This window comes from Cygnus olor, chromosome 7 (genome assembly GCF_009769625.2).
Source record: "Cygnus olor isolate bCygOlo1 chromosome 7, bCygOlo1.pri.v2, whole genome shotgun sequence".
Lineage (NCBI taxonomy): Eukaryota > Metazoa > Chordata > Aves > Anseriformes > Anatidae > Cygnus > Cygnus olor.
The window spans coordinates 23,875,094-23,899,077 of NC_049175.1; the positions used below are offsets into that span (position 1 = coordinate 23,875,094).

Consider the following 23,984-nt stretch of genomic DNA (forward strand, 5'->3'; position numbering starts at 1 on the left):
AACTCAGCCTGCAAGGGAGCTGATCAACAGGCTGATTCCTTTCTGTTCCCTTGCACAGAAAGAAACCTTTCCAAATACACTTTTTTAAAACTTAAAAAGACAAAGAAGAGGTGTGAGGGGGCTCCTTCTTCACGAGTGACCCTAGGGTGGGCTGGGATGCACTGAGGGCAGGAGGCAAATCCTTCCACCTGGGCACCTGCCATCTCTGGTGGCCGTGAGCCCAGCACCCTCGGTGCTGCCCACCCCAGCTGCCTTCACCATCCTGCTGTGCCCCTCACCTGCCCAAAGGTGGGAAGGATGGGGCCGTGGAGGCCTCAGCCCTGCTCCCGGTCTGCTGGCAGGAGCAGGAGCATCGTCTGTCATCCCGTGTCAGCACAAGTGCGGCTGCCCCCCGGTGATCCCGCGCCGGCCCGATTTTACGGCCACAGCTGGCACTTGAGGCTGTTTGCCGAGGGCAGGGGGCACACACGGAGCTGTCAGCTCCCGGCCGCCCCTGACCCCCTTCGGGACACTGTAAATCTCCCGGTTCGAGGCAGCCGGGGCTGTTCTGGGCACGGCACTGTCGTGCACATCGTGTTGTGCAGGCTGGCACGTGGCCTGGCCCCGCACCCACTGGGGCTAAAACAGGGGTGGCCGCTGGTGACCACGAGCAGCATCTGGGAAAGAGATGCTGTGTCTGAACCCCTTTCATTTTTATGCATAAAAAAGTAAGGATTTTTTTTTTAAAATTTATTTTTTATTTTTTACCTTAGAGCATCAGGAATATCTCATGCTCTCTGCTCCGGTTTTGCCTGGTGCTCCCTAGACAGACAGATTTATGGGCACGGGAGCTGCCTCACCGCACCCCAGCACATCAGTTTGATGGCTTTTTTCCCGAATGTCTGCTGGACTGGTGAGCTGAGCCTGTGGAAGCCCTCTTCTGCTTCACCGAGCATTTTCCGTACCAATCCCGCCTGTTCTGGTGGTGCTCCTGAAGTCTGCCAGGTAAACGCAGGCTCTGCCCAAGACTTTTTTTATCTTTTGCACCAAGAAACAGGGAATTAAATGTGCAAGAGGCTGATTCTATGGGAAATCTGGGGTAGAATGAGGCGGCTACCCGCCCTATAACCCTGCACCCTGCTAGGTCTGATGATCCTGATGTAGGGATTTTTTTCCTCCGTCATCTCTGTGGGGCCAGCCTGGCGATGGGGGCTGCCTGCCCTCAGTGCCCTCTGCCTGGCCGTGGGGTGCTGGGCAAGAGTGGATGAGCCCCAGGCACCTGGCCCCCCTGGGACATCCACTAAGATGGCTGTAGGCGGCATTTTGGGGTGAAACACCGAGTGTGTGGTGGGTTGTGGTGTGGGTGCACGTGGGGTTGGGGTGCCCAAGCAAGGGGAAACCCACAAGCTGGATGTCGGCGTGCACGAGAGAGAGAAAAGCGTTGTGTGAGTGTGGCGGGAGAGTGCCTACGTGTGCGGGGCGTCTGGGGGACGAGCGTGCAAAGAGGGGCGTGCAAAGGGCCGTGTGGGTCCACGCCGAGCGCGGGGGGGAAGGCTGCGTGTGCGTCGAGGGGTGCGTGGAGGGCTGGGGGTGCGCTGTGTGTGTGCATGGACACGAGTGGGTGCGGGGAGCGTGCACACGTGTGCGGGAGGGCCGTGCACAAGCGCGTGTGTGTGTGTGTGTGCGTGTGCGTGTGTGTGCGCGCGCTGTCACTCAGAGGCCGGCTGCCGGGAGCTGCCTTCCCAGCGGCGGCAGATAGCGCTGATTGCTGATTCGAGGAAACAAAATAGCAATTGTAATTATGGGCTCTGATAAGATAAAGGAAGGAGCGGGGAGCTCGGGGACAGGCAGCGGGGCCCGGCCGGCAAATTAGCGGCTGTCACTCAGCACCGAGCGAGGCGGCGCCGCTCCCCGACGACCCCCGGCCAGGTACCCGGCCCCGGGGGCCGCCCGCCCGCTGCAGCCCCCGCCCCGGTGCGCTACAGGTGGCGGGGCCGGGAGCTGCCGCCGGGGCTCGGCGGCACAATGCAACCCTCGGAGGCCCTGCCCGGGCTGTGGGGCTGAGCCCCGGCCCCCCGTGGCCGCCCCCCCACCTCCGCCGGCCCTAGGGTTGTCCGGTGCCCGCAGCAGGTAAGAGCCCCGGGGGGATGCTCGGGGGGGGGAGGGGGGTCCCGCTGCTCCGCTACCCCCGGCTGCGTTATTTGCTCAGCCTCTCGAAACTCCTGCCCCCCCCCTCCTCAATCCCTCCCCACCTCCATCCGACCCCCCCCCCCAGGTCCCGTCCGTCCCCTCCCTCCCCTCCTTCCCTCCCTCCCTCCGCCCCGGTAATCCTTTTAATGTCTGGCACGTCCAGCGAGAGGGCTCGCCCGCTCGGCCCCAATCCACAAGGCGCTGCTGAGCGGTGGTGTCCCCAGCGGGGAAAACCCTCCGGGCTTCCATCTTCCCCCCCCCACCCCCCCACCAGCCCTCAAGCCCCCATTTTACAGATGGGGAAACTGAGGCACGGCGCGGGGACAGCAGCCCGCAGGCGGCTGCTCCCGTAGCGCCGGCTCCGAGCAGCCCGGAGCCCCCCCCGCCTCGGCAGGTACCGCCGGGGGGGGGGTCCCCCTGCGGCTGCCGCCCCCCCCGAGGGCCGCCCCCCGGGAGCTCCGTGCCCGCCCCCCCCGGGACCTCGGGGCCGCCTCCCGGGGCGGCAGCGGGACGGGACGGGACGGGGGGCGGGGGGGGGGCTCCCCTCGGTGGGGTCGGGGAAGGAGGGGGGGGCCGTCGGCCGTGAGCCCCCGGGGGCTGGGAGGGCGGACGGGTGGGCTTTTCCCCTCTGTAGCCGCTTGTGCCCTCCTTTCCTCGGGGCGAGGAGGACGCGCCGGCAGGGCGAGAGGAGGCGAGGAGCCGAGGCAGCGCCGCGCCCCCCTTGGCCCCCCCCCGGGTCCCCCCGCCCCAAAACGGGCGCTCCCCGCCGCCGGGTCCCGGGCTCCCGGCCCCGCACCGGCTCCGCGATGGACCCCTGCTCCTCGCTCTTCAGCTACGTGTGAGTACCGGCAGCATCCAGCCTCCCTCCTGTTCCCCCCCCCCCCCCCCGGGACCCGCAGCCCCCCGGCTCACACCTCTCTCCTGCTTTCTGTCCGTCCCCCCCCCCCCCCCCCCCTCCCTCCAGGTTAATGCACTTGTTCGTCCTCTGCCTGCAAGCCCAGGTAAGCGCCCGCTTCGCCGCCGGCTTTGTTTCGTGTGTGTTTGTGTCCCCCCCTCCATCCCGGGGGTCCGGGGGTGCCCCGAGGCCGCCGCGCAGCGCCCCGGGCTCGGGAGGGAGGGAGGAGGGAGGGAAGGAAGGAAGGAGGGAGAGGGAGGGCTGGAGGAGGAACACTTTAAAACCCCGGAGACAAAAGTCGCCCGGCTGTAAAAAGCCGAGGCCGGGCGGCTGCCCGAGGGGGGAGCCCCCCAGGCTGCGAAATGAGGGGCAGGAGAGGCAAGCTGCCGGGCAGGGAGCACCCCGGGGCTCAAGGGATCACGCGCTGTTATTTTTTAAGTAGCTTTGGGTGCCGGGTTTTCCCCTTCCCTTCCTCTACATCGCACCGTGGATCCCCCTTTCCTCTTGTCTGGGGTTGTTTTTCTACGCCGCTTCACCTAAAAAAAAGTAAAGCGGAATTAAAAAGAAGGGGGGGGGGGGGAAAGCTGTTTCCTTACTAAAAAGCGTAGGTTTTGATCCAGCTTAAAATTGTCAGACTGTAGCATCGCTGGTTTGTATCGCCAGAGACAGAAGTGTCACGAGCAGATTAAACAGCCCGGGCAGAGCTTGTGCAACACCCGCGTAGCAGTGGGTGCATCGCTGGGAGCGGTGCGTCCCCAAACCGGGGCGAAGCCCCCCCTTCCCCACACATCACAGGTGCAGAAGCTTTTTGGAAACGCTCTTTAAGCTCCTCTTTTTATTTTGCTGGGAGCTCGGGGAGGGGGGGGGGCAGAAAAATCGAGTTTCCAGCCCAAACGCAGAGGGAACCAGGCGCTGGGAGCGTGCAGTTGTGTAAAAACATAGCTGTAATATTTTGGAGTATGAGATGGAGACCAAATAGCGGCATGGCTAATGACCTCTCCTCCACATGGTACCCTCATCAGAGCCGGGAGAGAATCCCGCTGCATTATCCAAACGCCGTCTATAGGAAACACACATGCACGCACAGCAGCAGAGGGAGAGAGCTGACATTGTCAAGGGGAGATATCTATATAAAGGCAGCTCGGGGAGAGCGACGGCTTCTGCTTTTATTGGGTTTTTCTGTTGTTGAAGACAGGAGGAAATCTTCCCATTTGACGTGGGGGTGGCGGGGGGTAGTCCCTGCCTTCTGATGTTGAAAGGAGCCATCTCCCAACATTTGCTCAGAATACATCTTTATAAATGTCACGGAGCAGCGAAACTTTCCAGACTTAAAAGAGGGATTTGAGACGAGGGGGGAAAAGGACTCCTGTGCAAGCTCGGAGCCAGGAGCTGAGGGGGGGAGTGGGTTTGGCTGCTCCTGAAAATCATTTAAAGCCCGGGAGCAGCAGCAGCAGCAGGGCTGGTGGCTCTGGAGGGGTCAGGCTCGGTGTGCGGGGCTGGGGACAGCGATGCGCCAGCACGGGCAGCGTGTCAGGGTCCCGGGGGTCTCCTGCCACCAAATGCTCAGGCTGGGGCACGGTTTCCTTGCACCTTGTAGCTCTCTGCCTTATGCGCGGGTTTTGTGTTTAAATTGCTCAGTGAATGAGGCGCTTGGGAGCAAATAAAGAGCCTGGCACCCGGAAGAAAGGCAGTTGTTGAAAGAGCTGGGGCAGCGGCTGGGGTACGTGTGCCGGGTGCTCCTGTGGAGGTGATGAAGGTGTGGGGATCTCTCGGTCCCTCGGGGGCGTGATCCAGTGCCCATCCTGCACATTTCCCCCGGGACCCCTCCAGCGCCCAGCCTCGATGCTCATCTCAGGGACCCCGGTGCCAGCTGGGACCCCCTGCGTCCCGGGGAGGCCTTTGGGGTTGCCAAGCCCCATCATGTTCCCGAGTCACCTGCACCTCTTAGGGCATGGCTGGAGGGGTCCTGGCTCTGTAGGGCCACCGTGTCCCGCTGCTTCTCCTTTGCTGGCGCAGGAGGCACCGCTGCCATCCTGCCTCCACGAAGCCCGGCGGGCAGCCACGAGCGATCTTTGCTCAGCCCGTTCGCCCCTCTGAGGAGTAGAGATTATAATGGTGTGTCGTATATTTTTTAATTTCCTAAAGGTAACTGTTCAGTCCCCACCTAATTTTACACAGCATGTGAGGGAGCAGAGCCTGGTGACAGATCAGCTGAGCCGGCGGCTCGTCCGTACCTACCAGCTGTACAGCAGGACCAGCGGGAAGCATGTGCAGATCTTGGACAACAAGAAAATCAATGCGATGGCAGAGGATGGGGACGTGCACGGTAAGGACGCGCGGTGGGGGCGGGCAGCCGGGGAGGTGTCCGCCGCGCAGCGTGGCAATTGATGATTTCCGACCTGTTCGTTAGCCAGAAATCATTAAAATCATTCGGCTTGCGGGGGCTCGTGGAGGGAAAACACAGGGGCCAGTGCTCAGCGGCTGGAGGACTCGAGGTGAGGGCACGTTCCCCGTGCCGAGGGAGGGGAGCGGAGCTTGCAGGATGGGCTCCGCTTGCTTCTGCCTGCTCGGTTGCGCCGCACACCTGACTCGGAGAGCTCGGGGTGCCGCTTGCTGAGCTGCAAAAGATGTTTCAGCACGGGGCTGGGAGTCTCCGAGACTTCCGTTTGGAAAAGAAATAGAAAGAAAAGTTAAAAGGAGAAAAGAGGGAGGGGGGAGGAAAAAAAGAAAAAGGTGAACTGCTGCTCCAGAAAGCTGCCCTGAATTAGAGCTGCCCCAAGTGGAGTTTTCCTGACGTGACCCCCCCATGCCTCCCCTTCCAAAGCAAATCCCGAGCGCAGGGTCAGCGAGGCAGTTGGCTGCTGGTGAGGAGAAGGCAAAGCGGGGGGCTCTGCGATTTCCAGAGCCTGAGCTGTGCCTGTCCCCTCTGCCACCGTGCCAGCCCTGGTACCCCATACCCAAAAGCTCTGGCACCCTGGGGAAGAGGGACTGGTCCCGAAGGCGAAATGCTTTGGCTGCATGTGCCAGTGACACATGGGGACAGCCAAACACTGCACAGGTCAGTAGTGGTGTCCCCGTGCTGCCGTGGCCCCGGCTGTGCTCTATGTGGGCAGCCCAGGGGCCGTGGACCTGATCCTGGACCCTCTGCAGGCAGGAGGTGCCTGCGTTTGCGTGCACTGTAGGCAGGAATCACAACTGTTGTTCTTTGGTATTAGCAGCAATTTCCCTTTCTTGCTTGGGGAGATTAGTAGAAGTACTTTTCTTCCTTCCCCTTCTCTATTTTTTTTTCCCTTTTGCTCTGGCTGCAAATTTCACGCTGAACTTTTCACAGTTCGAGCAAAGCTCGGGCTCCCCCGTACAGCGTTCGTCTTCCAAACGAATTATTCCCACCCTAGAGCAGCCCTGGATTGAAAGGGCATTAGCTAATTTCCCAAACAGAAGGATGAGGAAAAAAAAAAAAAAAAAAAACAAAACCGTCGTCTTGTTTCAGATCTGTAATGCCTGGGCTTTGAGAGGCAGCTTGTGCATACTGAAATAACGACCAGGTTTAAATAAGGCCAGGAGGAGGGGACTAGCGGTGGCTCGAAAAACTCTATTAAAACGTAATAAAAAAAGGTTAAGCATTTGAAGAGCGAAGGAGGAAAATGAAGACTGATCTAAAACAGAAAGAGAACAAGCAGTTTTTCAGATGTAACATTTTAAAGGAGTTGCAAGTCTGTAAATGTTAAAATAGAGGTTCAGGATTGTTCTATATGAATCTCTAGGGAGGCCCCCATGTCTGGAAGAACTATTAAAACGCTTCTTACTTTCACCTTTTTTAACATTTCCTGAATACTTTCTCCTCTTCGCAGTCCAGTTGGGGGATCAAGTGTGTCTCGCTGCATTTTTTCAGCATTTACGTAGCCACTTTCCCTTCAAAGTTTTAGCATGAAACATAATTTTACTGGGATAAATCTGTCACTTAAGCGAAAGAATAGAGTTGAAAATGTTAAGCTCTGCTCCCCTCCAGAAGGAGGGGGGGGGAAGGTCTCCCCAAAAATGCTATTCAGAAACCCACCTCTGAAGAAAGGAGCCCCCCTCCCCAAGCCCCTTCATTCTTCTTATTTTTTTTCTCTAATTTTTTGGGGTGGGCGTGTAGAAGGGGTTGATTTATTTTTGCGGCTGACCCCTTTCCCCACGCTGACGTTTTTACAGCCGGCTTCACATCCAGTCCGGCGGTTCCCCGTTATATGTCTTAATTGTCGATATTTGATTGACTTCTTTTCATTCCGAGCGGAGGCGGCCGGGCTGTCCCTCTGGGGCTGCGACCGCGGCGCTGCGAGCCTTGCCGCTGCCTTCCCCCCGGGTCTGTAGGGTTTTTCTCCATGCTTGGGGCCGTGCGGGTGCCGGTGGCAGGTTGTTCTAGTCCTCCAGGCTGTGGCGGGGCGGCGATCCCAGGCGGTGGCCGTAAATCACGGCCGCCTTTTGAGACGAGGCCGGGAGGGAAGCAGCGCGCATCCATCGCCCGAGCGTGTTTTGTGCCTGCTGGGGCCGAGGCCTCCCCGCTCCCTCCCTCCTCCTCCTCCTCCGTCCCTCCCTCCCCGCTCTTTCTATCTCTTGGAGAGAGAGAGCAGAGAAAAATCAATGCTTCTCAAACCTTTTACTGCCTCCCGGATCAATTCTTCCCCCCCTTTTCCCCAACATGGATAAATCGGGGTCCCTGTCTCAGCGGTTCGTTTACGGAGCTGTGGCTCCGCTGGCCGGTTTGGGGACGGTCCCTCCGGGTGCTGAGCTGTGCTGGTGTGGGCTGAGGCTGTCTCTTCCCAAATTTCTCTGCTCTGAGCACAACCGGTGCCTGGCTGGGGGTGTGGAACAGAGTGCAGGGCAGTTTGGGGATGGGATTTTCTGTAGGATGACGCGGGTGAAGTCCCCACTCTCAGTGCCATTGACCCCAGCAGCACCCGTGATGCGAGGGAGGCAGGATCAGGGCATCGCAGAGAGAGGGGCAGCAGTTTGTGTCTGGTCCTGGAGCATGGTTTAGGCTCGGTTTGGCATTTGCGTGCCCGCAGCCTGCATTTGCCATTCAAAAGCATCCCCCTACAAAACCACCTGCTGCCCTCTGGGGCTGGGCACTGCTGGGAGAGCCGAGCACCATGGGGTGGGGATGAAAGCGGGCTGGACCGTGGCCCTGTGGAGCTGAACAGCCCCTGGGCAGAGGTTGGAGAGCAGAAATGAGGCACTTAGCCATGGCCCTGTGAGGTGCCATGTGCTTAGGGGCCCTGCAGACTGTGCTCGGGTTACCTTGCTGAATTGGGTGTGCGGGAGCAGGTGCTGATGCTCGGCAGGACCTGATGTCGGTGAGATCTTTGGTGGTGAGATGGGACAGTCCCAGCTGGCTTTTCATGGGGAAATCTTTGGTGCTTGGCGCAGTACAGCCCTGCTGAGGTGTGAGCAGGTAGCTGCTGTCGTACTCGGGGCTTGCCCCTGGTCTCTCTGTGAGCAGAGCTGGCTGGGGGGCTGTGGCACCAGGGCTGGGGGAAGGATGCCCCGTCCCCATCCTCCCCCTTCCCCGGGGACGGGTGGGCTCCGAGGCTCGTGTTCCCAGGGCGGAGGCAGGAGGGAAGGTGACAGGTCTATTTATAGGCGGCCCATCGACCCGGCGATTTGCATAGCTCCTTCGGAAGTCAATCGATGCCTCCATTAAAAAAACTGAGACCAAATCGATACGCCCTCTCGACTCGCGCAAAGGTGAAAGGCATTAAAAGGATGGCCGTACCCTTCACGCCCCCCCCCCCCCGCCAGCTGCAAAGTCACTGCTCCTCCTGCAGCCCTGGCCCGGCAGAAAGGCGCAGAGCGGTGTCCCCATGGGCTGGGGACAGCTGGCAGCGTGCCGTGCAGGGCAGCTGGCTTGTCCCCTGCCTGTCACCGTGTGCCCTGATCCCAGCTGGGACACCGCTGGGGTACCCGAGCTGCGGAGCCACGCGGAGCTGGGCGAGGCAGAGCTGCTCCTGCACGGCTCTGGGCGACAAAGTGACGTGACCAAGGTCACGCAGGGACACTGTAGCAGGGCAGGAGGCTGGCATGGCTGGGCTCTCCATCCCTGTGACCCCCCCCCATTTCTTTCCTCCCCAGCCAAGCTCATCGTGGAGACCGACACCTTCGGGAGCCGCGTGCGCATCAAGGGGGCGGCCACGGGTTTCTACATCTGCATGAACAAGAAGGGGAAGCTGATCGGCAAGGTAGGGGGCTGGCACCCAACCCCCAGGGATGGGGGTATCCTGGGGCTTGGTTTTAGGGGACGGGGGATGAGGCACCCCGCAGCCCAGGCGGGTGAGAAGGGGCGGGCAGGTGCCGTGTGGGGTGCATTCCTTGTATCTCCCCGAACAAATAGGCGGGTTGCTGGGCTATTCTCCCCGATTACATGGTACAAGGGTCGGGAATGTTGAGATGCTCCGCGGGGCAGGCTGCTTAGTCACGGTCCCTCCGAGCTGCCGCGCTCCCTCCCTGGGGCGGAGGGGTCTGGGTGGGGGGAAAAATCCCCGTGGGGCAGCGATTCTCTGGGACGGTTTTCCCTCCCTTGGGGCCGTGGGATGTGGGTCCTCTCCCTGGTCCTGGTGCTGTGTGTAACGTGGAGGAGCTTGGCCTCCAGCTGCCACCAGCATCCGTGGGCATTGTCCCCACGGACCACATGCTGTCCTCCCTCATTGTCCCTACTGTTCTGGGTGGGATGGGGTGGGATGGGTGGCTGCACTGCCACAGAAATGGAGAGTTTGCTCCCAGTTGCTGGCAGGGGAAGCCAGCTGGTGGCAGGGATGGAGGCAGGATGTCAGCGGGCAAATATCCCCTGGTGTGCACAAGGGGTTGAAGCATTGGACAAGCCACGCACAGGGGCTCGCAGCCTGGTGCTGGCATCGCGCTGGGGATAGCTTTGGGCCAGCTCTGACCTGTAGGAGAGGTGGGCAATGAGCTCTGAGCCCCCCACAAGCACCAAAACCCGAGCCGGGGTGGCGAGGAACCCCGTTTGCTGAACCCCCCCTGTCCCCTTCTGTCCCGCGCAGAGCAACGGCAAAGGCAAGGACTGCGTCTTCACGGAGATCGTCCTGGAGAACAACTACACGGCGCTGCAGAACGCCAAGTACGAGGGCTGGTACATGGCCTTCACCCGCAAGGGCCGCCCGCGCAAGGGCTCCAAGACCCGGCAGCACCAGCGCGAGGTACACTTCATGAAGCGGCTCCCCAAGGGCCACCAGACCACCGAGCCCCACCGGCGCTTCGAGTTCCTCAACTACCCCTTCAACCGCAGGAGCAAAAGGACTAGAAACTCCAGCTCCAAGGCTGGCCCTTGACTTGCCAAGCCCTGAGGACTCTGCTTAAGAGCTTGGTGGACTTAACCCGTAGAGACTTTTCCTGTGCGGTTATTAAAAAACCAAACACAACAGGGGATGGGGGGAGGATTAAAAAAAAAATAATTACCTGAGGTAGTTGTTGATAATTTGGGGGGGTGGTTTTGTTTTTACAAAAAAAAAAAAAAAGGGCAAAAAAAAAAGAGGCTCTATTTTTGTACTCCAACTTGAAAAGAGATGGAACATTCAGAGACTGGTGAAGGGGGGGAAGAGCCCTTCACTTAGCAGTGGTCTAGTCTGTTTGGGGTCGTGTTTTGTTCTGTAATTTTTTTTTGTAGCTCTAGGGGGAAAGGAGAGGAAAAAAATCACCATTTAAAGCAAACAAGCAAAAAAAAAAAAAAAAAAAACAGGAAATCCAAATGTGGGAGCAACGTGCTACCTAAATGAACTGAGTGGATGCTTGACGGAGAGGATGGAGAAGTCGGAAAACGATGGGGAGGGGATGGGGAGGGGATGTGTCGGAGGCGAGGACCCACGGGTCCATTCCAGCTCCTTCCCAGCACCGCTTGGTTTTGTCCTTGGGAGCAGCTGGGGGTGATGGACACCTCACAGAAAGTCCCGGACCGACTGGTAACTCTTGCCCCCCAGAGCATCTCTGGATTTTTTATAATTTTCCTTTTTTTCCTGAACTACTACGGTGAGGCAGCAGGCGATGGCTGCTGTGGAGCAGGCTGGTGGTATCTTTTTTTTTTCCCATGAGGAAAATGTGAAACTTTTTTCTGTTTATTTTTTTAATAAGACGGATGTTTTCGTCTAATTAAAAAAGTTTACAAATTGCTGTGGAGCCATTTCAGGTTGGTTTTGTTGTAACACTCGGTTTGTGGCTGATGCTTCCATTTCCAACTGTCTCTTCCAGGTGTGCTCTCTGAGAAACACTGCCACTCTTTTTTTTTTTTTTTTTTTTTTTTTTTTTTTTTTTTTTTTTTCCCCTGGGAAATGAGAGGTTTTCTGTAAAAATTTCTGTGTTGACAGAATCCTAGCTCTCTTATTTAGAAAAAAACAAGGGAAACATTAAATCCCTTGAGTGAGCATCCCCAGCCAGCCCTGCTCTGCACATGCTGCCCTGGGACCATGCCTCTCTCCAAAGGGTTAAAGCAATTATTCCTAACGGGGAGGGCAAACAAAGACACTGGATAGGAGCCAGAACCAGGGGTGACTTTTCATCCAATCCTTTTTTTTTGATTGTTTGTTTTCTGTTTCTTTGAGGATTTTTTGTTTTTGGTTGTGTACAAATTTAATATGAAATGATGGAAATATTTATTTAATATGTGCATTAAAAATTTGTATTAGTCTAACTGGAGCCTGCCTGCTCTTTCCCGGGAGGGCTGGGGCTGGAGATGCAGGATGGAGAGGGGACGGGGGGGATGGAGAGGTGCAGGACAGGCTGAGGCCACTGCTTGGTGCGAGCTCCTTCCCCAGGGAGCAGGTATGGGAAGCAGGAGGATGCCTGAGATCTTGGACCCAGGTGGGTTTTATGGGAATCATGGCTTTCCTTGTAGGAAATTCCAGGTTTAAGGAGTAGACAGGTCCATGGGAGCTTGAACAGGGGCATGGTGCAGCACAGCCCTGACCTGGACCAGTGGTTTAGGCATCCGATGAGGCTTTCCAAGACAGAAAGCAGATTTTCTGCTCCCCTGTGCTCTGGGTGAGCTTGGTGCCCATGCAAACCAAAGCAGGCTGTTGGGTCCCCTCCTCTGGTGGTTGCTCAGCCCTGCCGGGGTGCTGGTGCTTGCCTAGAGGAGCTGATGGGGTTTCAGGCCCTGTCGGGAAGCAGGAACCACATTGTCCAAGCAGAGCAGCCCCAGTGCTGCTCCCAGCATCCTGCTGGTCCAGCTGGCTTCATTTATTTTGGTTAGATGGTGAAAGAGGCAAGAACAGAATTGTTAATTTTGATTTTATTTTTATTATTAATAACCAAGTGCCGCGCTCTGGGCTGAGCTGTCAGTATGGATATCTTGAATTTCACGGGCTGAGCGCTCAGCCGTGCTCTGAGCATCGCTGCTGCACCACTGCCATCGTGGTTGGTGCCTGGGCTGCAGGACAGGGCTGCTAGAGGTGGATGGCACCACCAGGGACCCAAGGGCTGTGGATGTCTGGGACTGAGAGCTCTGGGGCAAACCCGTGTTATTGTCCCCAGGCTCCAGGGAATAAAAGTGAATGGCTCCAGGCCCTTACCCAGGTGGAGATGGTGTTTGATAGTCCTTAATGGGTGCTTTTCTTCCATTAATTTGTCTAATTGCTTCTCCTAATGGCTTTGTGAGCCTGGATGAATTGGTGCTGGATTGCTGCTCCAGGTGAGGGTAGCAGGAGGGGAGGACTGGCTCCATGCAGGTCCCCCCGGGGACACAGACAGCAGGGCGTGCTGTGGGTGCTCAGCCCCCAGAGAGGCCGTTCCACCTCCCAGGGGAACCCAGCACCCTGGGGCCAGGAGCAGGCAGGGATTGAACCCAGAGAATGAGGCCCTGCCTGTCCCCACCACAGCTGGCACAGCCTGCTAGCTCCTGGGAAGGGATCCCCGGCTCTCCCAGGTCGTTTGGTCCGTGGTTAATTAGCCCCTTTTCATTAAAGGGCTTTGGGGTTACCGTGCTACCCAGGAACGCTACGGTTTGGGTCTTTGTTTATTGCTTGAATTTGTCTAGCTTCAGCTTCCAGCCAGCAAATGTTGTTTTGCCTTTGCTTGGAAGATTAAAGAGCCCGCTGCTGCTTAGTTAATGAGTAAGTGAATTAATTAATGGCTCCTCATACCCTGTCCCTGCTCTGATACCGCTTGATCCCTGGCCTGGCTGGAGCAGTTTGCCCCCTTCCCAGAGATGTGGGGGTCTGGAGCGTGTGCTCCTGCGGGGCTGGGAGCTCCCAATTCCCAGCAGGACCGCGGGGACGGGCTCGGGTGCTTTTGCTGTTGGCGTGGGTGTTCTGGGGAGATCCCCCTGTGGGGAAGACCTAGCTTTGCAGGCATCCCTCCCAAAAGTTTTGGAGAGCACCCTTCCTACTGCCACCACTCCCGGTGTCCCCCTGCGGTCCCCTGGCTGCAGGGAGGCGGCAGATGAAGCAGGAGCGGAGATGTCCTGCCCTGTCACTCCTGAGCTTCGAGAGGAGCATGTGTGTGCTTCCTGGCCTGATTAGGACATTGCAGTGTGATGCTGACTGGACTCAGGGACGAGGCTGGAGCTGAGCAAGGTTTGGGAGGGTCGGCATCACCGGGTGACACCAGGAGGCCAGCTGGTCCAACCAGCACACCAGGGGTGAGATGTAAACGTGGGGCTGCCTCGACTGAATACTGCAGAGTAAAGTGGGGAAGGGAGAAGAGCTGTTCTCAAGTTAAACATCGCTATGGCAGAGAATCATTAGGTGGGCAGGAATAAATGGATGTGGCAAGAAAAGTGGTCCATGGTGCCGGAGTGGGGGCTGCGTTCCTGCGCTGCACCGGTGCTTGGTGCCCCAAGCCTTCAGGCACATGCTGCCCCTGCTCCCAGCCCCTTTCTTGGTGTATGAACATCCCTGGTCTTCGCTGCAGGGCCAACCCACAGCAACTTGTCCACGAGGTCTGGGCACCCTCCGAGCGGGGTGAGCTTTGTGTGCAGGGATGGGGCTCACCTGGCCCCCCCGGGCATGCCCCAGCTTGGGGGGGAGGACTGGGGTGTTTGTTTATTGCATCAGGCTCAGCTTTCAAACATCTCCCTGCCATCCCCATCCCCCTCCTTTAATTAATTCTGGGTAAGAAGTCCTGGCTTTATTGTGCCACCGAGCGGAGGGGCTCCCTGTGGGAAAAGTCACACCTTCTGAACAGCTTCTGATACCATGCAAATGAAGGACAAGTCCAGGAAACGCTTTCATCTCGGACCTGTCCAGCCCCCTGCCCATTAATTACACACATTTCATTTGTTTGAGGGCAATTCCTCTCGGGGAGGGGGCGGGGGACAGCCGATCATCTCGGCCGTGCTCTCTCCAGACCCCTCCTTGGGAGGGGATTTATAGCCAGAAGCGGGGATGCTCGGGGGCTCCGTGGGGGATCCTGTATTTCTGCTCCAGTGCAGCTACCCCAGGTCAAACTGGTTCACGCAGCAGGCCTCATCCTGCCAGCAGAGAGGGCTCAGCAGTGCCCTGTGCCCTGCTTGGTGCCAGCAAGCCCCAGCCGTGGTCCCAAGCCTCTCGGGAACGTCCTTGGAGGGAGGTGCAGGGTGGAGCAGAAGTGAGCTCAGGGATCTCCCAAGGGAGCAAGTCTCCGGGGCTGGGAGCTCATGGGAAGGGTAATTCCGGGCAGGGTGGCCACCAAATGAGCCCCATGCAGGGAAAAATCATTTCATGATGCTGCTGGGACTGCACCATGCCCAGACTCAACTCCCCTGTTGAGCCTTTCTCTCTGTGCTCCTCTCCTTTCTGCACAGCCCCCCCGATCCCAGGGGTCCCCGGCACAGCTGCAACCACGACACCCCCAGGCTGGCTCCCCTTTGTCTGGGGCTGATGGGAAGGGTCGGCCCCAGATCCTGGAGAAGGCAGAGAGCGAGGGGATGTGGAGTGCAGCGGGCTTTCACGGCCTATTTCCTGGCCATGATAATAACATTTAGCACTTCTGTAAGCACCTGGGATGCTCCAAGCACCTACGCATCTGCTCCTCATTACCACCCCGCTTCCCATTTGCAGCATCTCTGCCCCCTGCCCACGCATTTGCAGCATCTCTGCCCCCTGCCCACGCGCACCTCTGGCAGTGATAGCTCACCCCTAAAAACAGGGCTGCCCCCAGCTTTCCCTTGGTTGTCTCCTTTGGGGCGGGGAGCTGCAGCCTTGTTCTGCTTTGGGGCTGGGGCAGGAGGCTGTCCTCCAGGAATGGGGTAAGCATTTTGGGGAGGATGCCATGGCATGGCATGAAGAAGACCCTTCATGACTGTGTTTGTTGTTTTATTTCCTCCTGGAACGAAGAAGAGCAATCCGTGTCCTTTGGTATGACAGCCTATGGGCCTGGGGACACGTGGCAGCTGTGGCTTGGTGCAGCAAAGGAGCTCTTGGGAGACGTTGGGGTGATATTTTGGACTTGGTTTAGTGGGAACGAGCAGACTTGGTGCGGAAGCAGTGCTGAGCTCCAGCAAAGCTGCTTGCCCACCCACTGGCCCTGTACCACATCAACCAGACGAGAGCGGTCCTGTTGTGGTTGGGTTGGAGATAACAGCCAGTGCTTCAGATTATCTATGGCCCAGGCTACTCTGCAATGAAACATAATTTAGATGTTCTAGGGGTAGAGGGAATGCTCTTGGGGTTTATGCATCTTACATCACCTCTCCTACAGGGGCTGTATCTCCAGGGGATCCCTTGGGTCTGTCAGATGTGATGGGCAAGATGCAAACTGCGTCTGCAAAGTCCTAACCCAGTGGCTGGGCTGTGTCAGGAAGAACCACGTCAGCTGTGCCCAGGTATTGCTGCTTTGCTGAGCTGGTGCTGTCGGTAGCTGTGGGCTGGAAATGGGTTGCTGTGGGAGCCTGACCTGTGTCCCTGCTCCCCCCTTTTCCCCTTTCTTAGAGCTTTTATAGCAGGAGATGGAAAAACTCAGCCTCTCTTGCTGTGATTATTCTGTATACTGTAGTAACACATCCTGATGGCTGGAGTCTCTTCTTTATGAGCTGCTCACAGAGTGAATGGCAGCCCTTTCCCCGAAGGGCTTGAGTTTTGCGTGGTCGGCTACAACAGGTGCCACAAGCCAGCAGACAGACCTTAGCGGGCCCCCTGGTTTAGCTGCTGCTGTGGCAAAGGAGAGCCCTGGGAGGGGATCTGAGGGATGAGGGATGGTGTCCCTGCGGGTTGTCATAGCAAACGTGAGAGAAACTTCAGTTGCCATGCCCAAAAACCACTCGGCCCACAACCAAAAATGCTGCCGCAGCAGCTGAAATGCGGGATGAGCAGACCCGGGCTGTACACGGGTAGGAAAAATTTGGCTCTGGGATGTGAAAGGGGACCCTGAGCTCTGGCTCGATTTGCACGCTTAGGCCCCATCACCCGTGAGAAGCAGATGCCCAGCTGGGAGCCGGCCCTTTGGTAATGGCCTGCGAATTTCCCTGGGCTCTGCTAATTGCTGCCCGGCTGCTAGTTACAGCTCCCGGTCAATTGCTGGGAGCGCTGGGCCCTGCAGAACAACCCCTTGAAATCGGTTGTTAGCCCAATTAACAACCAGTTTGGCTTCGGTTCAGGCTGTTAACCATCAAACAGCTAACTGCTGGTAATGATTGATTTCTCGGCAGTTGGGGCTGCGGTGGAGGAGCCAACCTGCTTCACAAAGCGCCATTAAAGCCAAGGCTCTGGGAGCGCAGCTGGCTCGGACAAACGCTAGAGCTGTCCCACGGCACGGGAACACGCAAGGCTGTAGCCAGGATTTTTACCCATTTTGGTTAAAGTGCAGGGTCATCATAGTGTTTTAGGATGAACTGGTGAGCCGGTGCTACTGCCACATGATGCTCAGGTGGGCGGCCCCTTGTCCCTGTGGATTATCAGGACATTCAAAGCCTCACTGGATGGAGAGCACTCTGTGTCCAGCTCTCTTTCCCAGCTGCTCTTCCACCCAGTGAATCTGCAAAGATGAAGTTGTCCGATTTAGACATTCAGGTGCTTTCACAAATCACCTGGGCCCTTTCCATCTGCACTGCCAGCTGGGGGCTTGTACAGGGGGAGCAGGGCCCATCAGCATATGCAAGCCTGGGAATGCCTCCAGAGCAGTCTGGGATGTTGGCCTGAGCCTGCTGGTGGGCAATGCAGACGCATCTGCAGATGTGACTATCTCTATTAAAACCATAAAATACTCTCTGAGCCCTGGGGAAGGCTGACAGCATGGGGTTCAGGCACGGTTTGCTTAGGATTGCTGGTGAGGTCTTCCTCCATTTTCCTCCACTGTTTCAGGCCCTGGTTCTCCACCATGCGCTGGAGGTTTGCTTGTACCACATTGCTGGTGCCACATCAAGGGCTTTGCAGGGATGTTTCCCCCCTGATCAAAGTGGCCGATTCAAGCTGCAGCATGTACGGGGAGGAGGGAAACAGCCACCTGTTAGGGAATTGCTTTGAAAACGCGGAGGACGTGCTACAGAGGTTGACCTTGTGAAACGGACACTGCAGCACCGGGTAGCAGAGCGGTACAGGGCTTGGAGCGAGTGCTCGGCATTCAAAACCTCAGTTCTTGAGTGTTTGGGGGCATTCAGGAGCCTGTGGTCCTGCCAGGGCCGTGACACGGCAGCCTGAGCCCTGGTTTTGAAGCTGGGTCCTGGGGGCTTTCAGGACATGGACACCCAGACCCATGCAGATATTTGAAGATCCTCCCTCAAGGCTTTTCCAAGCACAGATCTGGTTCCCTCCAATGCCATCCTTTCATGGCAAAAGACAGAAAGGGATCCTTTCTGGGATCCTCGTCCCAGATCCCCACCAGGATATAGCCTTGCATGTTGTCTGTAATTACCTGTATTAGCTATTCCTTGTGCAAATAGGTGCTTATTTCTTCAAATATCTATGAAAAATATCTCAGCCCTCTGCCATGCTGGGGCTGCCTTGTCACCCTCCCTGCCTGGGGGGCCAGGATGCTGCCTGGATGCCCCTTGTGCTGGGCAGCCCATGTGCAGCGAGCTCCTGCATCCTAGGGCTTTGCTCTGTGCAAGGAGCACCTGGTTCTCACAAAGGGCAGAATGAGAAGTTTGGGTAAGCAGGAGAGCTGAGAACCCAGCTTTCCCACTCCCTGCTCTGTGAGCAGATGTTGTATTTGCAGCGTGTGTATTTAGCTGTTTGGGCTGAATGTGGCAATCCTGGCCAGTGCATCTTCTGCCTGTCCTGCTCCCTCTGCAGCTGCTGCTAAATGCATCCCTCCAAGAGATGGGGATGGGAGCCTCTCACCTGCTGGAGCTGTGGGAGCTCCGTCTGCTCAGGCTTTTTCTGTAAACCAGAGAAAGTCAGTTATAAACAGAAGCCGTTGGTTTTGTTGGGGGCTTTTTTTAGACGCTGAAAATGCTCCATCATCTGCAGGCTGGCTTTGCTTTCAGCAGCCAGCACAACCGAGCCAAACTCTCAGCAGAGAATCCAGCAGGAGAAGCAACCTTTCCAGGGCTATTTCACTGAAGTCCAGTGTCCTTGTTCCTCCTCATACCTTGTGCCACGGCAGCTGATGTTGTTCTGGGCTCTGCACAGATGCAGGGGTGAGCACCAAGGAGCTCACAGCTGGAGCTGGGAGCAAGTGGCACAGCCCTGTTTCAGAGAAGGAGCGGAGGGAGTCAGTGCACAGAAGGATTAAGATCAGAAAGGGCTCCTGGCAGAGCCGGGAATCAGCTGAATCAGTCTGCAAGAGGCCAAGAAAAGGTATGGAAGTGGTCCAGAGGGGGAAGCAATGTCTATATGCAATAATCTGAGCTATAAATGAAGTAAAAAACCACAAAACTGATCTTTTGCTAAGCCTCACATCAGATTCCCCAGCTTTGACTGAAGGTTGGATTTTGTCCCATATCCCCAGTGGAAGAAACCTGTGTTCATACAGGAGCAGATTTTAAATTCATGTGGATTACTGTGAGTGCCTGGTCCAGTCCCCTGCAATACCCTGACGAGAGGATCCTGCTCTGTGTCCTCTGAGTGAAAGCTGTAGTCCTCGGGTACACACAAGGAAGGAAGGATATCCTGCAGGGCTTCCATATTTCAATTTTATTTGGTATTTCTGACTTGAAATTGCCCAACTTCAGCTCCTGGCACTTGATCTTGTGCTCTTTTCGTCTTTACAGTGCCATCCAACTTGACCAAGCTTCTGCAGGCACTGAAAGCAGGTTTTCCAAACCTCTCTGACCTCTTGGGGCTATTTTTTAAAGCTGATTCCCATCTGTCAACGTCTCTTGTGAAGCGGAGCCAAGTGTTTTGTCCGCAGCATCTGGCAGTGGAGCCCATCACTGGCTTGGTTGTGTCCAGCACCTTGGGAGGATGAGCGATGCGGTGACCACCCACCGGTGTGATCGCCCTCACCCAGGGCTGATGTTTTCCTAGAGGTTCCTGCAGGGACTTTCAGACAGCTCGAGGCTGACTGTGGAGCTCTTGCCCTCATTCGATCAGGACCACTGTGCCTCCAGCCTGTTTTGAAGAACAGAGGCATGGACGATGCCCACAGGAGGCGCAGCTAAAGCATGGTTACGGTCTCCCATCCCTCATTTCCTGCTGCAAAGGCTACAGCACATCTCCAAAGCAAAGGCAGCGTTACTTTTATAATGAATCCTGAAATCCTGAGCCTCACAGCTGCCCAGGAGGGCTCCATCTCTGGTCATTGAAACATTCAGCTGGTGAAGTCAGAGCTATTTTTCTCTCCGTTGTGACAGGGTAAATCTGCAGTCGTTCCTCTGACTTCAGTAGACTCGCTCTGAGAGAAGAGGTTTGTGCAACCTAATTATCTTCAGTGCCTGTATTTGCAATTTTTCCATGCCCAGTCTTCACAGCGAGCACAGAGGCTTTCATACAGCCACAGGTTTTGGCAGAGTCTGTGCTCGGAGAGCAGTTTGCCATCTGCAGGTGCTGTCCTGGAGCACTTGCCTAGAAGTGACTGAAGGATGGAGAGGGTCTGACCAGGGAGAGGAAAGGACAGTGCTGTGAAAACCCCAAAGGTCATGGCCGTGGTTTATTGCAATATGTGCAGAACCTGGTGCACTGACCCACTTCCCACCGTTATTATGGGCTGGTTAATCGGAAGAAAACCATTTTCCTGCTGATTGCTGCTGGATGGTGAAGGGGCATCCCCAGACCCAGCGACTGGAGGAGCAGGAGGGGAGGGCAGTGGTTGCTGATACACGCGGGGCCCGGAGAAGTGCCCTCACTTCACTGCCTCTCAGAGCGATCGCTGTGAGGAGCTGAGGGTTTCACCACCTCCCCTCGTCGGGCCGCGGCTTCATGCTGCACTTGACACCAGTGCAGTGGGATTACTTGTGCTTGACGGCTGTCTCCACTGCGGAGCCGCCTGTCCCCCACCAGGTCATCACAAGGAGGAGATATGATGTTCCCCGTGCCAGGCTGAGCGCCACATTATTGGTAAGATGTGACATGGAGGTGTCCCCATTGGACGTGCTGCCAGCTGGAGCAGTGGGACACAGCATGCCCCAGGCCATCGTGGTCCCAATGACTCCAGTCACCAGCCAGGGCTTCCCAGATGAAATCTGGGGCTCCCTGAGGGAGCTAGCTTGCCTTAGCCTCACTGAGGATGAGAAACTTCCCAACAGGAGGAAAAAATCACAGCTGAGATTTTTGCCCCTGACTGTGGAGCTCTGTGAGCTGGGATTTCGGACAAGCCCTTGACGCTGTGACGTGGGATCCCCTTACAGGTGGTGAGGACATGGCATTTCTTTTGTGTTTGCTACCTGTGGTGTGGGAGGCTCTTCTGGAGATGTGAACTAAAGGACAAGAACTGGAGGGGATGAAGGGGCAGGAAGGTGGGAAAGGCTGGAAAAGCAGGAGGCAGAGGACCTTTCTCTGCAGGCAGCCAGTGGAGAGGTGAGGAGGGGATGGGGGTCCCACCTGTGCTCACTGAAGTACTTTCCCTGGGAATCAACATCACAGGGAGGAGAGGGAAGCCAGAGCCACTCAGCCAGTTAAACACGTGGGCTTTTAGTCCTGCTCTCACCTCGAGGACACCCGGAGGTGACAAACACGCAGCCTCTGCTCTTGAGACCAGATGAACTCTAGGGGGCTGCTTCAAAGGACCTGGGAAATGCCAGTGAGGCAAAACCCCAGTGCTGTGGGCTGTTATTGCAGGGCTATTTCTCTGGGTACCAGTGTTATCTGCAGCAGGGTTGGACCGTGGTAGGTGGCATGGTGTAAAAACAGCCCCAAAAAGCCCAAAGAGAGGGCAGCCAGGCAGAAGGTGTCGGTGGCATACAAAGAGCTCAGGAGGGGAAGAGGAGAGTCTGCAATGTGGTGTGGAGACCTCATCCCCAGAAACCTTCCTGTGCTGCCACTTGTTCTGATTTGAGCCTACAGCTGGTCACTACAGAGGTAGAAACGCTGAAGCTATTAGCTGCTCTATTTTTTTCAGAGATGTATTTTATGGAAGCAAATCTTTCCCCATTAAAGCAGTGAATTAACACCTCTGCCAACAGCCTACAACTTTTTATTTAAGACTGGAGGCAGCAGGGGGAATGTCAGGATGCTGCAGGGCAGTACCGTAGTCTTAGCTGCAATCCGAGTGCCCAAATTGCTGGAGAGAGCTGTCGGTGCTGTTATGGATGGCAACAGGTCTCCTTGAGTTATTTGGCCTGCATTGAGCTGCTATGGAAATGTTCTAGTTTCAAGGAAGGTCAGACACCCAGCTCAGCCTGCTTAACCTCAGCAGTGATCTCGGGGCAGGGAACGCAGAAGTGGCCGGCGAAGGCAGCAGCTTTGCTGAGGAAATGCATTTAATTTGACGTACGCTGCACTTTTTGTTTGAAAAAAACATTGATGCAGTAACATTCTGCACAGTAACTAGGGGTGGATTAAAGGTCACAGAGAAAATGTAGCATGCTGAATTCATAGGCAGCAGATGGGAAGGGTCCTAGTCTCTCTGGGAATATTTCCCTGAAGTGTCTTCTCTGCAGCTTTGTGGGGTCTACCAGAAGACTGGCTGTGCATCGCTTTCCTAGCAGGTTGCACTCTTTCCTGGACCCTTTCCCTGACATTTATCTGTGTTTCTCTTTGCTTGGTTTATCCTGACAGCCTAGTTAATGCAGGTCTTCGCAGTGCTGACTGTGCTCAGCCACCCTGGAAGCAGCTTTTCCACGCACTCAGCTGGGTTTTGCTGCTGGGTGAGGGTAGGAGAGGATTTCCCCAGTTTGCTGGAACTTTTGTGCTCGTTTGAGGTCCATGCAAAAAGTTCATGTGTAAAACAGAGGTGATGCCAAATTCACAGGTCACTGGAAGTTTAATGCAAGTTTCCCAGAGGTTTTGGAGCATGCAGTGAAGGATGCTGCAGTGCAGAGCATTGCTGCTTACTCCGTCGGTGTCACCCAGTGGAGAAAAATGCAGGGCTCGCCGTGACAGCTACTGAAACAGCACAGCAAAAAAGCCAGAGTTCCCGCAGGAAAGTAGATTGGTGCTGCAGGCAGCCCCCCCTCCAGTATTCTATGCTCTGTCCCAGCAGAGGGAGCCCGAGTTTATTAACAAATCCCGATCCCGGAGATAGCTGCTATCAAGGTGGTACCAAACGCCGGGCAGGATGTGCGCTGGTGGAGGAAGGATGCAGAAGATGGAGCGGTGATGCTCAAACCAGGGCCGTGTTTCCAACCAGGGAAACGAGCTAATGGCTCACCAGGAGGCCCTGCAAGTAACTCTGCTCTCTAGGATGTTGCAACCATGAGAGATGGCCTGCAAGAGCCAGAGGGTTTCCTTGCTGCATGGGGAAAAAGTTTTGCACTGAAAAGTGCAGCAGAGCCATGCTGAGCTGGGTGTACTGAGCTTAGTTTGCTTCAGAGACTTCCCTCGAGGTGCAGACAGAAATTCTTGTGTCTGCATTTGTACCAGGCTGGCCAATGTCAGTCCTGTCACCTAGACAGTTCTCCCAGCAGTGTGCAAAACCACTCATCACTGTCATGCCATATCCGTAGCCATTCTTGCTGCAAGGCAATGCTCTATAACCAGAGTTAGGAACAAGGCAGTGACTCTGATCCATGGCGTCTTGAACCAAGTGGGAGCATTTGAACAAATTTCCCTGAGATTTTGAGGCTCTGCGCATGGAGGTATCAATTCAAGGGACCGGAGCAGTCTCAGTGCACAGCCCTCTCGGAGCTTGTGGGAAGCCTGTAAGTTTCCTCTGCTGGTAATGTGAGATGAAATATCTCCTAGGGGCACAGAAGGCTCTGTCCTACAGCAAGTAGCAGTACTGGTGCCGTGGGTGCACCACAGGAACGAGATTATTGGGGAGAGGAAAGGTGATGCAGCTGGAATGTGGGAGAGTGGCAGATCATTTCTGGTCAAACCCCAAAATGATTTAAATCAGTGCAAAACCTGAGCGAGCTTGACCATGCCAAGACACTCATTTTAGAAGTTTGATAACAAACTGGGACATTTCAGTGCACGGGGGTGGGAAGGCAGACAACTCAGGCTTCGCTGCAGAAAGCAGCAGACGGACATTTTCCAATGCAACTTTTGAAAAGAAGGTTAAATTTCTCCGAGATAAGGAGAGCTTCAGCGAGTTGGAATGCATAACAACCCCCCCCCCCCCGGCTCATCCTATGATAACAGCTGTCGTGTTGGAAACCTAATGCTGATGAAAGAGTTAAAGGCTGGTTGATGGGCAATATCGGTGACACACCTCTGAATTGAGCATACTCCTGGAGTGAGACTGCGGACTGGTGTTACTCAATGAATAGAGGCCACTCCAAGGGAGTTTTTCCTTGAATAGAATGGGGTCAGGGAGCCGCTTTGGGGAACAATGGCTGCCACCGGCTAGCTGAATTTCTTACAATCACACACCATACCCCCTGATCAAATAGCTCCTTTGTCAGCCTGATATAAAAACATGTCATACAATGATGATCTGGAAGAATGACATGAGCTGGCCTTTCAAAGAGATCAGAAGGGCT

At 56.0% G+C, this 23,984-nt stretch overlaps 1 protein-coding gene across 3 annotated transcripts; it reads left to right on the top strand.

Moving 5' to 3' along the window:
• The first annotated feature begins 1,955 nt into the window (after nt 1–1,955).
• FGF8 (fibroblast growth factor 8) lies at nt 1,956–11,338 on the top strand. 3 transcript variants are annotated; one of them, XM_040563299.1, is made up of 6 exons: nt 1,956–2,109; nt 2,837–3,007; nt 3,134–3,170; nt 5,243–5,390; nt 9,176–9,282; nt 10,102–11,337. In XM_040563299.1, the coding sequence occupies exons 2-6, from the start codon at nt 2,976–2,978 to the stop codon at nt 10,387–10,389; spliced, it is 612 nt and encodes a 203-aa protein (XP_040419233.1). In that variant the 5' UTR covers nt 1,956–2,109; nt 2,837–2,975; the 3' UTR covers nt 10,390–11,337. The 3 variants fall into 3 exon arrangements, with proteins under 3 accessions (XP_040419233.1, XP_040419232.1, XP_040419234.1); XM_040563298.1 differs by having other exon boundaries at nt 1,957–2,109; nt 5,210–5,390; XM_040563300.1 differs by lacking the exons at nt 2,837–3,007; nt 3,134–3,170 and having other exon boundaries at nt 2,076–2,109; nt 10,102–11,338.
• Nucleotides 11,339–23,984: the final 12,646 nt, after the last annotated feature.

Excerpts from the sequence above, each read along its gene's own strand:
- FGF8 (XM_040563298.1), top strand. The coding sequence starts at position 2,976 with ATGGACCCCTGCTCCTCGCTCTTCAGCTACGT. Across the intron at positions 3,008-3,133 it reads TCCTCGCTCTTCAGCTACGT|GTTAATGCACTTGTTCGTCC; the intron begins GTGAGTACCGGC and ends CCCTCCCTCCAG. Across the intron at positions 9,283-10,101 it reads AGGGGAAGCTGATCGGCAAG|AGCAACGGCAAAGGCAAGGA; the intron begins GTAGGGGGCTGG and ends TGTCCCGCGCAG.